The 13692-nt window shown below is 51.6% G+C and overlaps 1 protein-coding gene across 2 annotated transcripts; it reads left to right on the top strand.

Annotated features, from left to right (window-relative positions):
• The first annotated feature begins 1370 nt into the window (after positions 1-1370).
• Positions 1371-13480, top strand: LOC122382827 (hexosaminidase D-like). Of its 2 annotated transcripts, XM_043368657.1 has the most exons (3): positions 1381-1557; positions 10848-12641; positions 12792-13480. In XM_043368657.1, the coding sequence occupies exons 2-3, from the start codon at positions 10855-10857 to the stop codon at positions 13096-13098; spliced, it is 2094 nt and encodes a 697-aa protein (XP_043224592.1). In that variant the 5' UTR covers positions 1381-1557; positions 10848-10854; the 3' UTR covers positions 13099-13480. The 2 variants fall into 2 exon arrangements, with proteins under 2 accessions (XP_043224591.1, XP_043224592.1); XM_043368656.1 differs by having other exon boundaries at positions 1371-1557; positions 10848-13480.
• The last annotated feature ends 212 nt before the right edge of the window (positions 13481-13692 follow it).

The following is a 13692-nucleotide window of genomic DNA, read 5'->3' as shown; positions in this document are numbered from 1 at the left end:
TCTGGGACACACTAAAAATCACTAAGAAATAACCCACATCTGACATTTCACGTGGAATGCCAGGTAATTCAGGTTTCAAACCTACAATGCAACTAACGACACTTGACAATGAGACCAAACATCTTCTGTCCATGATAACTGATCAAACATGCGACAGCACGAGTGAAATTCACATGCCGTACAACCACAACGAACATAACAATTTATATTACCTATAGCTTTCCCGCTCCCTACATCACGGATGAAGTGTGCACTATACTCACCCTGTTCTCAAAGACGGACTGATTTCCCTGCAACGACAACAGTTGAACCGACCGCTTGCTAGAGCCAGTTCAAAAGCAGTATCCTAAGGCAGCAGCTCAAAGGAGGGATCGACACTTGACCAACGCGGCAGCTAGACTGGCCGCTGCGCTCAGAGGACGCGTCTGCCTGCACGCGGCCCATCTAATTGCTTTTCCAGGCTTTCTGGGCCACCGGATATATGGTGCCCGAAGCGCCTTCTCAGATCGGTTGGTATAACAACGTAAATCACAAGCCTGTCTAAACATGGGATTCGATTGGGCTATCCGTACCGCGTCCCAACCGATTAAGCATGCGGTCCGGAAATCCCGAGTCGCCCCTACCGCCGGCCATCGAGGTCTGGTATCGATTGGGACAACCCAAGCCTACCCAACCCGGTAGGGACAAGTCGGGACATCCGGAGCCTATCCCGACCGTCCCCAACCGCATCCCGGACGAATTGCTGGCTGGGTCCGCGCCGCCGTTTTTGAGATATTCGCGAAAAACCACAAGGGGGGTGTTCAAACACCCCCCCCCCCAGCAGGGCGCGGGTTAACACTAAGCCGACATTACGTTTATTTTACCGACATCGTGTTCGGTGTTTCTCTCGTCGAGACGCGTCGAATGCGCTGTAATTCGACTGTAATATGAATCAACATTCTGATTCAACAGTACCTAAATAAAAAATATATTTAAATATATGACATAACTAGGCCCTGGCAGGAAGTTCCTCGGTTGGTCCAGCAAATAGATCCGTATTTCAGAACGTTTTTTCAGACACGTTTTACGCGGCATTAAAAAAAAACGAATAGATAAGCGCAAAACTGATAAGTTATTTCCAGCAATCGGCGGCTGCAGTAGGTAAGTTAATTATTTCACACCTGACCTCAGCGCATTTTAGCTTCCTCACGACTCCATGGCATGCACGTTTCTGTTCTCACCGTTGCAGCACGAGCGCATTCCGGCTGCCGTCCTCCCTGGGTGCGGTGCCTCCCCAGTCCACTAACCTAACGGGAGGCCCGCGCGGCGGGACGGCGACCCCGCGGCCGAGTGCGCCGCGCACGCCCTCGACGGCCGCCGCCGCGCGGCTCAGTTTGGGCCGCGAGAGTACGGGGAGTGGTCGGGACGCGTCCGATGGGAAACCTCGGGTCGCGGATGGTGTGCTGAGAGCTGAGCTGAGAGAGGCGTTAACCTAGTGCCAGTGATGTTTGCGCTGAGGGTGACCGTCTGAAGGCAGCGGAGTTCCGTGCTGTGCCATCTCCACACCGTCCCCATATCGTGTGAGTAGCGGCTGTTTGCCAGTCATCTGTCCACCGCGCCGGCCGGACGCCGCGCCGGTCCGTTGGGGTAGGTCGGCTCCCGACGCCACTGTGTTTGCTGTCATTATTTTCGGCGTTCCTAAGTCATCGCACCTGCACGTGGCGTCATTGAGAAGTGCTGACTCGCCACTCGGGCGGCACCGTCTCCGGTGCGGCGCTACACGGGCCAGACGGGCGCTTGCAGCAGCGTGGCCACGCGCGGCGAAATTATGAGAAACTTGCGCAGACGTAGTAGACGATGTGAAATGTGCACAACCCGATGAAAGTGCATGGGAATTTGTACAATGTTTGGCGAAGTGAAAGTTGCCATCAGACACGAACGTTAAATGTCAGCTAAACGTGTGACCATTGCCAAAGTCATTTCCCGTGTCGGTGCATTTACGTGTTCGTGAGGTCCTTCAAACCGAGTTCTCACAGGCTTTACGCCCGACATGACTGCGGGCTGAGTGATATGATATTCAATTTCATATCTTAGATGGTGTTGCCAATGTGTGTGAAGCATTACCGACCGGTTGTACGACCAGACCAGACCGATTTCTATGTTACCTAGTGTCATGAAAATTTTCGAGCGATTGGTGCAGTGCCAGGTTACTGAGTACTTCGAGGAGCATGAGCTATTTATTCACAGACGCACAGCATGGCTATCGGCGCGGTCGTTCGACGGAGAGGGCGTTAGCGGTAATCACCGACAGTGTAATACAAGGCAATGGACAGTGGAGAGATATCCATTCTCGTGCTACTCGATCTGTCAAAATGTTTCAATATGTAAGAAAAACTTCACCTGTACAACATAGACACTGCATGGCCCAGGCACTATCTCCAATGTCATTCTCAGCAGGTTAGAGCTCGCTGCGCTGACGGGTCTGTCATTCTCTCAAAGTCTCTGCCAATAGAATCGGGAGTGTTCCAGGGGGGATCTCTCAGCTGTCTGCTGTTCTCCATTTCGCAAACGATATAGGTCTCCACGTCCCTGATGTCACGATCGTACAGTTTGCCGATGACACTCAGATCTTAGTATGTGGTAGAAAAGCTGACTTAGCTGGCTTAACCCGCGCCCCGTTGGGCTCTGCCGAGCAACGCGCCCCGTTGGGGGGGGGGCATTTTGGCCCCCCCCCCCCTAAGATCTCGAGAACCACGCAACCTAGCGACAAGCGGCAAACGGTGTTGGATAGCCCTATCAGGGAACTACCTTGTGACCCAATTTTATTGACCTAGGTCAAACCGATGACGTCACAGGTCAGGTCAAAGGTCCAATTTTCACCGTTTACAGGCATTTCAAGAAATGCGTTGTACAATCGAGTAAAATGCATTTCATTGAAAATCATCGATGGGGAAATGTTCTTCAAACACATATTTTGCTATTTGAGGTCACTGATACCAGGTCAGGTCACAGAGGTCAGGTCACGGGGGGGTCACAATATGAAAGTGTCGTGTGATACATGTTTTATGGTCCATTTTACATGACGAATGCGATTATGTGGGTCAGGCAGCCTTTGGGGCCAGCTTAGGTCACGTTTTGGTCAAGGTCAGGTCAAGGTCAGGTCAAGGTCAGGTCAAGGTCAGGTCAAATTAGGTCAAATTGCAAAGTTAATATGTTTGCATAAAATGGGTATCGAATCGATGCAGCTCGTCACGGGGAGTTCAATGGTGGTCTTTGTTTTGCCGTAAGTGGTCTAGAATCGCTAAAAATTGAGTTCAAAAATTTGACGTCATCATTTTTGAAGTTTTTTTCGCTATAACTTGGCCAAAAAACAAGATATCGATCTGAAATTTGGTATGTATATAGAAGAGCGCAGGGACTATCACATATATTCCAGTTTTATCGAAATTCGGAAAAATTTTGTTTTTTTTAGTTTTTCTAAAAAAATCAATTTTTTGTTTTTTTTGGGTCAAAAACCCAAAATTTTGAAAATCCGAGATAGCAGTTTTGTAACGCCGCTTTTTGTCTACTAGACCATATAAAGAACTTTGAAATTGCTTGATAACTGTAGATTTGGTGAGCGTTTCAAGATTGCATGTTTTTTGCTCATTTTTGCTCGAACATGACCTCAGTTTGACCTCAATAACTCCTGACCTAAGGTGACCTAAGACTTGAAATTTGGTGTGAAGGTGTCAAATTGATGCCCGGGAAGGTACTGAAAATTTGGCGGCGCTGCGCGCCGCCGTTTTCTTGCTATTCGGGAAAAATCACAGGGGGGGGCCAAAATGGCCCCCCCAACGGGGCGAGGGTTAATAATCCTGAGAATGGAGCGGCTCTGACGAGAATGTTTGCTTGGTTTTGTTCAAACAACATGAAAGTGAACGCGTCAAAGACTCAAATGATTGTACTCGTAACACGTCAGATGCTGAACGGACTGCCTTCTGTTAGCATTCGCTTCGCCGGTGCAACTGTTCACGAGCTCGAATCTGTCAAAAATATCGGCCTCGTTATGGACAGACATCTGACGTATCATGGCCATGTCAATTGTCAGCCATGTCGTGTCAAAGTGCACGGGATCGATATTGGCGCTCAACCACACGAAGCACGTGTTACCGCCGTCCACACTGATACCGATCGTGTCCTCTCTCGTATTGGCTGCACTGCGCTACTGCATATCTATTGAATGCATTGAAAACGCGAAAGACCACGGACGTGACACCCGCGCAACGCACAGAGACTGCGACTACCGCGGATACAATACTAAGCCAGGCGGGGCGAATTCACTGTAAAAAATATTCACTAGCTAATTTTGAAATTAGGCATTTTTTACGAGTGCCTCCCTTGCTCCTCGTTACAACATATATGGACATTAGTAGTCAGAGCCATGCACGTTAACAATGCCGCTTGTGGAACAAATGCCTACGAGCGAGAACATGTTCAGGAACCTAATTTTGCGCAGTGTTAATGAACTACGCACAGCCTCACAGTGTTACCCGCCGTTGGCTTGTTCTCGGCCAGTTTTTAGCGTGTCCCTCAATTAGGTCATTTCGCTATTAGTTCAGCTGACGAGGCCCCGGCTGGCACCTACTAAACGGATAACCTTGCGTGCAACCCTGCTTGTTGTCACGAACGCCTGCAGCTGGTAAACGTGCTGGCAAGCTTGCGTGGTAAGCGGCTTCGGATGGCTATGAGGATGTGCCTCATAGCTATCCTCGTCGCATGTTACAACCTAGGAGTCTGTGGCTGCTTTCAGAAGGAGTCCCCCCCCCCCCCGCTTCCGGGAGCCGGCGTCCATTTTGGGTTGCGTCGCCATTGCTGTGTGTGTCTGCCCAACTGCTCTTTGGCTTGATTGAAGGTGAGGCATCTTGTATCATTTGCTGTGTGCTCAACAAAAAGGTTGTCCATTTGTAAACAAAAGTTATTATGTTGTTGAGCTTCTTAGAAGATGTATAGTATCGCATAATGTTGCCCGTCGTTGGCAGAAGTGCGCCGGTATCGTCTATCCAAGTCAGAATAGCTATATGTTTGGGACTTAAGCTAGCTTGTGGCAGGAATCTATCACTTTATTCAACTTTAATTTAATCATTTTCCAGATTGGTATGCCTTATGATAATAATAATGTTAATATTCGTTTTTTCACCCATTACAGACTTCTCTGGTGAAGAATGGGGCCATGTATGTCCTGGCCTACCTGCACCCCGCGACTGCCGCCGGTGCAGAGCTAATGAAAAAATCACAAATGTTTGATGGTGGTTATTTAAGAAACCTTATTGAAAATTATTCAGTTAGTTGTTGTTGTTGTTGTTGTTGTTGTTGTTGTTTAAGTTATAGTTATTGTCCTGGCGTTGTTATTGTTCTCGTTCTCGTTCTCGTGCCCGAATAAATGTGCTGCAGCGCTACTCAGTCTGTTTACTTGCGGGTGGCGGTCGAGAGTCGGGGGCACTGGTCGACGGAATTCCGTCGACGGAATTCCGTCGACCGTGCCTCGACCCCGAAGACCAGTAGTGGTACTAGTTAAATAGTGCCACTACTGGTCTTCGGGGTCGAGGCACGGTCGACGGAATTCCGTCGACGGAATGCTAGTACCATTACTAGCCTTGGGGGCTAGTACCATTACTGGGTATGGATTAGTAGGCAGTGGCTAGTTACCTTACCAGGCAGGGGCTGTTATGACACCTAGTAGACGCACTACCCACGCTATTTACGTGCGTGTTGTCAAACTAGGTGGAGCACGGTGGTCGTATGCATACGAGGCACAGCCTTGTCGAACAAGCTTGTTACTCGGCAACTAGCCTAAAATTAGCCAAATTTACACGCTCCTGCAATGTTATTTTTGCGCTGAGAATTCCTCTACGAGGGGCTTGTAAGTTTTTTTTACAGTGAAGGCAGCTGCAGCTGTTTAGTGGCGTTCGAACACCAGCGGCAAATTGCGCTGACGTCACGCAGTCTAAGGGGGCATATGCAGTAGCCCCTTAGAATCCAAAAACTGCAGACTTCAAAATTAAATATTTCCGAATTAAAGCATTTGGCACAACGTGCCAGTTCCAAACCGGTACCTATAAAGCGCAAACCAGGGACTCAAATTTGGCTATGTCAACTAAAAACTAATGTTCATGTGGGAATGGGATGGTCACTTTAACTAGATTCAAGTGTAGACCTTCAAATAAAAATAGATTGTGATTGTACATATATCGTACCGGAACCGACCCGTTTTTCTCGTGTCGGGTCGCGGCCGGCCGGCCGCGGACCATTTTCAGAAGTGGCGGGCAGACCGTGCGTCGAGTACTTGCTTTCTCGCGCGGCGGTACTGGGGTTCACTAGCATTGTTTAAAATATTTTCATTTGCCATGAACTTGAAACTTTACACTGTAATTAACGATCATTTGTCAATTATAACAAATTCTTCAAAATTCTTCTTTGAAAGCAAATGATTTCATTTTACTCAAGAATTGTCTTGTCCACCACTACAACCGCCACCCAGCCGCCATCCATTGGAAGAGATAGGCTCTGCGGCACAAAGTGTCGTTTTAAACTGGACTGGGAACCAATGTGTGATGCCATTTCGAGCTAAATTTATGCTCATTATGTACCTAGAAGCATTGGGAACAACGCTCTGACTGTACATTTTTAGATTTTTGCCTCTAAATGAAAATATTTACAATCAAGTACTTTGCGAGCGCAGTTTAGAAGCTCCCGTAATGTTAAAGTCCTATCTCCTACACGCATGTAAATACTGCTCTAGGGAACCAACATTTCGCATCGTACTAGCTTTAAATTATATCTATATTGTTCCCAGTACTTTCCTGAACACTGTGGTGAGTGTACATTTTTCGTTTTTTGCTTTACAAGCGTAAAATTCGTCTGGTTTTACACCACTTCATTCGCCTCCATAACGCCTCCATCATTCGCCTCCCCTCCGTAACGGCGCCGCGCGGCCCGGCCGGCCAGCGCCCGCTGTAGTTCCAAACACTGCCCGATAGATGGCAGGCGCAGAAGTGGTCCCAGCCGTCCCGGTACGTGCCGTCCATCTGTTTGCACTTAACCATCTCTCTTTACGGACTTTTTTTGGACGAGCCACTTAGGAAATTGGTGAGATAGTATCTCATGGGTCAGTGGAGAATAGGTGCCGGCCGACCACTCACTGTGATGCTGCAGACGGCACCGGCAGAATTTCCCGGACTCATTGTTGGTGGTCATCGGGCGCCAGGGGCCGCATGGCAGACCTGGTGTGTTCACTGTATAGCGACTCTCCCAGGCCCGCCCTATACCGGCCGTGAGTCGCGACCACGCTGACCTATATGGAACTTTGATCGATCTGTGGCTCTTAGCCAAGCAGTCGTATGATCTCGTTTCAAATTTGTGTGCCCTCTCTCTCTCTCTCTCTCTCTCTCTCTCTCTCTCTCTCTCTCTCTCTCTCTCTCTCTCTCTCTCTCTCTCTCTCTCTCTCTCTCTCTCTCTCTCTCTCTCTCTCTCTCTCTCTCTCTCTTTCACTTATTTTCATGATTTATTTTATACTCATTAATCAAACAAAAAGACTTTCTCTTAGTAACAATGACACGTCAACGCTGGGTTTCTATTTGTCGCGGAACACAGATTTAGCCCACTTCAGTTCCAATTCGATTGAATTTAGAAACGCCAGTTTCATGATGAGCAAAACAGTGGTAAAATGACCTGAAATAAATAAAATGCATGATAATAAGCAAAAAAAAAACCTACACAGTTGAAGAAAAGTCCAAACATAAATGCAATAAATCTTAACATTCCCTCTCAATGATGTCGATATTCCACATTCCTCCGCCAATCCCTATGGTATGCGTTTCAGTACTGCATAAGTACGTTCTTTAACCCTCGCCCGTAAACGGCGATCTGCCACCTTCGCCCATGCAGGGGGGGGGTTGGTGCGACCCCCCCATTGGCGTTTGAAAACGGAGCGTCGTAGAGCTTAGCGGAAAAGACCAACGGATTGCTCTCGCCGAGATCTCGCGATTGGTGGTATATTTTTTGGTCCTAGGTCAACATTTGACCTACTTTTGACCGGTCAGAGGTCAAATTTTCGGAAAAATAGACTTTTTTCAACTTTCCGCGGCGATTGCGGCAAAACGGTGAGAGATATCGACTTGAAACCTTCACTATCGTGTTCCTTGATCAATTCTCTATCGTTTGGTATGTATTTCGTTTCCCTAGCTCTAAAAATGGCGCGTTGGGAGCGCCGGAAGTCGGCAAGGTCACAGTCGGCGGCAGAAATTCGAAAAATCAAAATTTAAATTTTTGAAATCTGATTGTATTTTTGGATTTGGAAGGTCCATTTGCTCCCTATAGAAGCTAATATTGCTGCATATTCCCATTGAGGTGACAAGAATTAGCAAAATAGTGGTTCGGGCGCTTTTCAAAAATAGTACCGGACGCTGTTCCTCTTGTGACGTCATAGCTCCGTGACCTGACCTGACCCGGTCAAGTTTCTTATACCATATGATAGCCAATACTTGCCCCAACATGCATGGGAAGTTTCATCACGATCCATCAACCGATGTCCGTACCACCGGCAGGAAACCTCGGGCGTTGGCACTCAATTTGTGAAAATCCGGCCGGAGGCTGTTCCCTTTGTGACGTCATAACTCCGTGACCTGACACGACCCGGTCAATTTTTTTTTATCAAAAGATGCGCAAGGTTTGCCCCATAAGGTACCCAAAATTTGGCGGCGCTGCGCGCCGCCGTTTTTGCACTATTTCCGAAAAACCTCAGGGGGGGTTGCACCAACATGGGCGAGGGTTAAAAATTATATGGGTGTGACTAGGTTTCGAGCGGATGGTCCCGCGCCAACCACCAAGTGCCGGAACAGCGGTGGAGTTCGCGGCCCAGCCACCGCGTCGCGGTGCCGTTTCCGACGAGCCATGCAGCCCGACAGCTTCACCCGGGCGACGGTGCCGCTGCCGACCGCGCGACCCGTTACCCGGGGTCACGGTAGAAGTGCGTGACGACACGGTCCGAGTCCAGCCGCCGTCCTGGCGGCCGTGCTTTTTGTGACAGCCGTCCGCCGCTAGACACACGGACCAGACCGGCCGAGAAGCGTCCGTCCGCGGCCAGGTTACCGTTACTCACGGCCGATACAGGCCAACGGTGTACGGCGGGGAGGCTCTCCGCGTGAATGGCGGCGCTCGTGCCGGCCGGATAGCGGCCGGCCGGCCGGCCGACCGGCGCTTCGTGAGCGCCGTCTCAGCGGCCCGCAGGACGCGCCGAGTTGGCAGATGTAGAGAGGACATCAGACATGGCTGGTGTGCCGAGTTCAAGTTTTCACTGTTCAGTCGGTTTCTAAGGCTGCTCATATCCTCTCATATTCGCCGCGGTGCATTATCTCACACCCGGGTGAGGGTCTCAGCCAACTTCGCCATGGCGGGGGATGGGACAACACCAAACAAGGTTATCTCGGAAACTCAAAAAGCTACACAGGTGTAGAAAAAGCAGCAAGATCTTTTAGCTCGCTGTAAGATCTTTTAGAAGTATGAAAGGTCGTTTTTCAAGCAGGTCATCGCTGAGGTCACTGGAGGTAGCCAGGTGTAAAAATAGGTAAGAAGTTTCCCGTTTTGTATCTCGGGAACGAATAGTGCTAAATCGCCGCGGAAAAGCGCATTTAATGTCTCTTTTAAGGCTCTTTCTGAATAGTGCTCTCAACTTTGATCTTGTGTCAACGATTTAGCCGCCAGAGTGCAAAAACTCAAGAGTTAACGCTTTTGCGGTAAACGTTTTTTTTTTGCAATAGTTAACTTATGACACCGATGTTGTATTACGTTGCTTTTACCGGCATCGAAAGAACAATACGTTACCGCGTCGAGTGAACACAATACATTAGCACCAGTATAACGCCTTTTGGGGCGACTAACGGAGCGAGCGAGAGGGTGAGCCTTGCACGTGCAAAATTTCGAGGGGGTACCTCCAGCTGACTTGTGCACGGCACCCTACTAACCGGTCTCTAGCGATGTGCCAAATTTGAGCACAATCGGCCCAGCCGTTCTCGAGATCTGGAAACGACCCCTGCACGTGCGCACGTGCAGCAGCACCCCAACTCTGGCACATGGATATGCAGTTCTTAGTGGGTGCCTACCTACATGCCAACTTTCAGCGCAATCGGCCAAGTAGTTACCGAGATATTGCAACAATTACAAAACTGACACCTCTTCGTTTTGCACGTGGCACGTGCATAAGGGGTCACCCACATGCATCGGGAATAGTCCAATACTTGGCAGAAGGAATGAAGCTACCATACAAAAATTAGGTACTGCGTGTAAATCAGTCAAGTGGTTGCTGAGATATAAGCCTCGCAAAAGCGTCCGCACGGCCGGCCGGCCGGCCGGCCGCTCATACTCAGAAATTTCCATTATCTAAGGAAAGACTCCGCTCGCTTCGCTCGCTCCGTAATGAAAAAGTCAACTTCAAAATTTGACCTCTGGTCAATGTCGCGGAAAAAGTCATGTTGCATATCAGTCGATTATCATTGAGCTGAGCGCATCTATAAAATGATTCTCTCGCTGTAGCATGTCTGTACCTAAAGTTATTGTAAGAAAAAAAAACTGCTGGAGTTTGCAAGACCCGAGATGACATCAAGGGTATAAAGAGATGTGCCATTTTCCGGTTCAGTGAGTCCATCCTGATGTCTGACATTCACTCAGTTCAACTCATCCTAACAATATCCGGGTTATATATCCCGATTTTGGCGGATGATGCGCCTTATATTTATTAATTATCATACTCTGGTGCTGTTGCCACGAGCTGACCTCAACATCCCTGAACTGCAGTTACTTTGGTTTTTGACAGCCCGTTCTTTGGGTTACAGGTCGGCGATGTACCCGGCCCAGCCTCTCCGTCGGAAGACTCTGGTCTGGCTGGTGGCGGGTGTGACCTGCCTGGGGCTGTTTGCCGCCTACAACACGATGGTCAGGCGGCAGGAGCTGGCGATGCCCAGATACCCGGTAGCTTTACCGCCGGAGCGCGAGTCCACCGGCTCCGCGGGAGCCGCCGACAATACAACGCCGACATACTCTGTGGGTCCCACCAGTCATGTAGACCCCACTAGCTTATCAGGCCCCTCCGGTCCCATCGGCCCCGCGGGGGTTCCCGAGCTGTCCGTCGGTCCGGGTCCGAAGGATGAGCCCAAGAGTGATGTGAACGATGCTCATGCACCGACGAAGACCGGCGACGAGCCTCCCCAGGTCTCGGACGGGTTTCGAGAGTTCAGAATTGAGGACAACCCGGCGTACCGTTCTACGATAACGCCAGGAGAGCTGACCAGCACTGGTGACACAGCAGCCACCATTCACACTAAGGTGGCCGAACTACTGACTCAGGGCGCCTCTCATCTCATCAGCAGGATGATGTCTGACCGCCAGGAGGTTCGTAGTGTACCACCTCAGACTCAGACGGGGGAAGGATCAGAACGGACTGATGCGTCAACGGGACCGATGACACTTAGTGGGAGCGTGACGCGTCAGCAGCAGGAGCAGCAGCAGCAGCAGCAGCAGCAGCAGCAGCAGCAGCAGCAGCAGCAGCAGCAGCAGGAGGAGGCAGAGCCGGTGCGGTTCACACCGCCGCACCAGGTCCTCGTCCACCTGGACCTGAAGGGCGCGCCGCCGTCGGTGCCGTTCCTCCGCGAGGTGATCTCACTGGCCGCCGGCCTCGGCGCCACCGGCCTGCTGATCGAGTGGGAGGACAAGTTCCCGTACTGGGGCGAGCTGGCGCCCGTGACCGCCGGGAACGCCTACACCATGGACCAGGTGCACGACATCCTGGCGGCAGCGGCGGCGCACAATCTGACCGTGATGCCGCTGGTGCAGACGTTCGGCCACCTCGAGTACGTGCTGAAGCTGCCGCAGTTCGCCGGGATGCGCGAGGACCCCGACTCGCCCCAGGCGCTCTGTCCGTCGCGGAACGAGAGCAACCGCCTGGTGCGGACGCTGCTGGACCAGGTGATGACGGCACACCCGGGCGCCGAGCGGGTCCACATCGGCTCTGACGAGGTGTTCGTCCTGGGCAAGTGTGAGCTCTGCCGGCGGAGGAGGAAGGATGACCTGTTGCTGGGTCACATCGCCCTCACGGCCAACTACGTGCGCCAGCGGTACAACGCCACCGCCGTGCTTTGGGAGGACATGCTGCGGAACGCTGCCTCTAGCCGGCTGCGCCAGTACGGCCTCGACCAAGGTCTGGTCGAGCCGATGCTCTGGTGGTACACACCCAACGTGCGCAAGTACGTGGCGCCAAGGGTATGGCGTCACGCCGAGCGCGTCTACCCGCACGTGTGGGGTGCCGGCGCGTACAAGGGCGGCTTCGGCTCGGCGCTTTTCTCGCCGCCGATCGACCGGCACGTGCAGAACAACCTGGACTGGACGGAGCTGCTGGCGGAGGAGGACGGCCGGCTGGCCGGCGGCGTGCGCGGCCTGGTGCTCACCGGCTGGAGCCGCTACGACCACTTCGCCACGCTGCCCGAGCTGCTGGCCGCCGCTGTTCCCAGCCTGGCCTTCAGTCTGGCGGCCGTGCGGCGCGGTGCCTTGGACGAGACGGCAGCCGAAACGGCGCAGCGGGCGCTGGGCTGCATGGCGCCCGTGCCTCTGCGGCAGCTCACCTGGCCGTACCTGTACAACGAGATGTCCCGGTGCCGCTTCCCCGGTCAGGGAGTCTACCTGCTGATGCAGCGTTACAACCAGACGGCAGTGCACGTCCGCGACCTCCTGGCCGAGTTCGAAACGGGACAGGACTCCTCCTGGCTGGGACGCTACAACGAGCGGCACAACTTCACCAGCGTGCTGAAGGTGCGGGAGGTGTTCCCCAAGGTGTTCCGGATGCGGCAGCTCACCGCCCGACTGCTGCGGCCGCTGTACCACGAGCTGAGCAGGATCTACGACCGTGACATAGTGCTCGAGTGGCTGGAGCACCGGGTGCTGCCACTGCTGGAGGACTTGGACCAGCTGCTCGAACGTCTGGAGACCATGAGTGCCAGGCGCGAGTTCCCCGCCAGACCGCTGCGGGGCTATCCGGAGCACTTTCTCCGGTACATGGACGAGTTTGTGACCGGCTGGCGCTCTAAGCGCTGAGACAGGCGAGCTGAGTGCGCGAAAGGGCAGCGGAAAGACTCGGACGCGGGCCTGACCTGCCGGAGCGTGCGAGAGCCGCCAGCAGTGCTGTGATATACTTTTGTTCATCGCAAGCTGCAACTTGCCAATAACTGTTTTGACGTGCGAGTTTTACATCACAGGGTTTTCTTTGTGTTCACAATGTCAACAGGTTTTAAGTGCACCACTTTTGTGGGAGAGGTTTAGTTGATTATGTGTGATGTTAGTTGACGACATTACCGGAGAATATGCTTCGGTCAGACACTCGTTCGTGGGTGGATACTGGATAGGCATTGGTAGGTCTAATGACGTGTGCGGGGTTTGGATTATGAATACGAGTAGAAATACAAGTCGTAAAACTGTCGCACGTCTTGTTACTGCATAAAACAACATGAGCTGGAACTTGGAAGCCAGAATCAAACTCTGTCAGTGTCAGGCTTTATACCCTTTCCAAGCTTTATCAGCACCGCAATAGACGTCCCATGACCACTTCGGTCATAAATATTTACACATAGACCCGTCCGTTCAGCTATAGGCCGCCGTATACTGAATGCTGGCAGGTGCCATTTGCATGCA

Source organism: Amphibalanus amphitrite, unplaced genomic scaffold (assembly GCF_019059575.1).
Source record: "Amphibalanus amphitrite isolate SeventyFive unplaced genomic scaffold, NRLGWU_Aamphi_draft 000148F_arrow, whole genome shotgun sequence".
Classification (NCBI taxonomy): Eukaryota; Metazoa; Arthropoda; class Thecostraca; order Balanomorpha; family Balanidae; genus Amphibalanus; species Amphibalanus amphitrite.
The sequence above is the reverse complement of the archived record's forward strand: the minus strand, read 5'-3'. Positions and strand labels throughout refer to the sequence as shown.

What these genes read in the sequence shown, in the direction of transcription:
- LOC122382827 (XM_043368656.1), top strand. Translation starts at nt 10,855, where the DNA reads ATGTACCCGGCCCAGCCTCTCCGTCGGAAGACTCTGGTCTGGCTGGTG.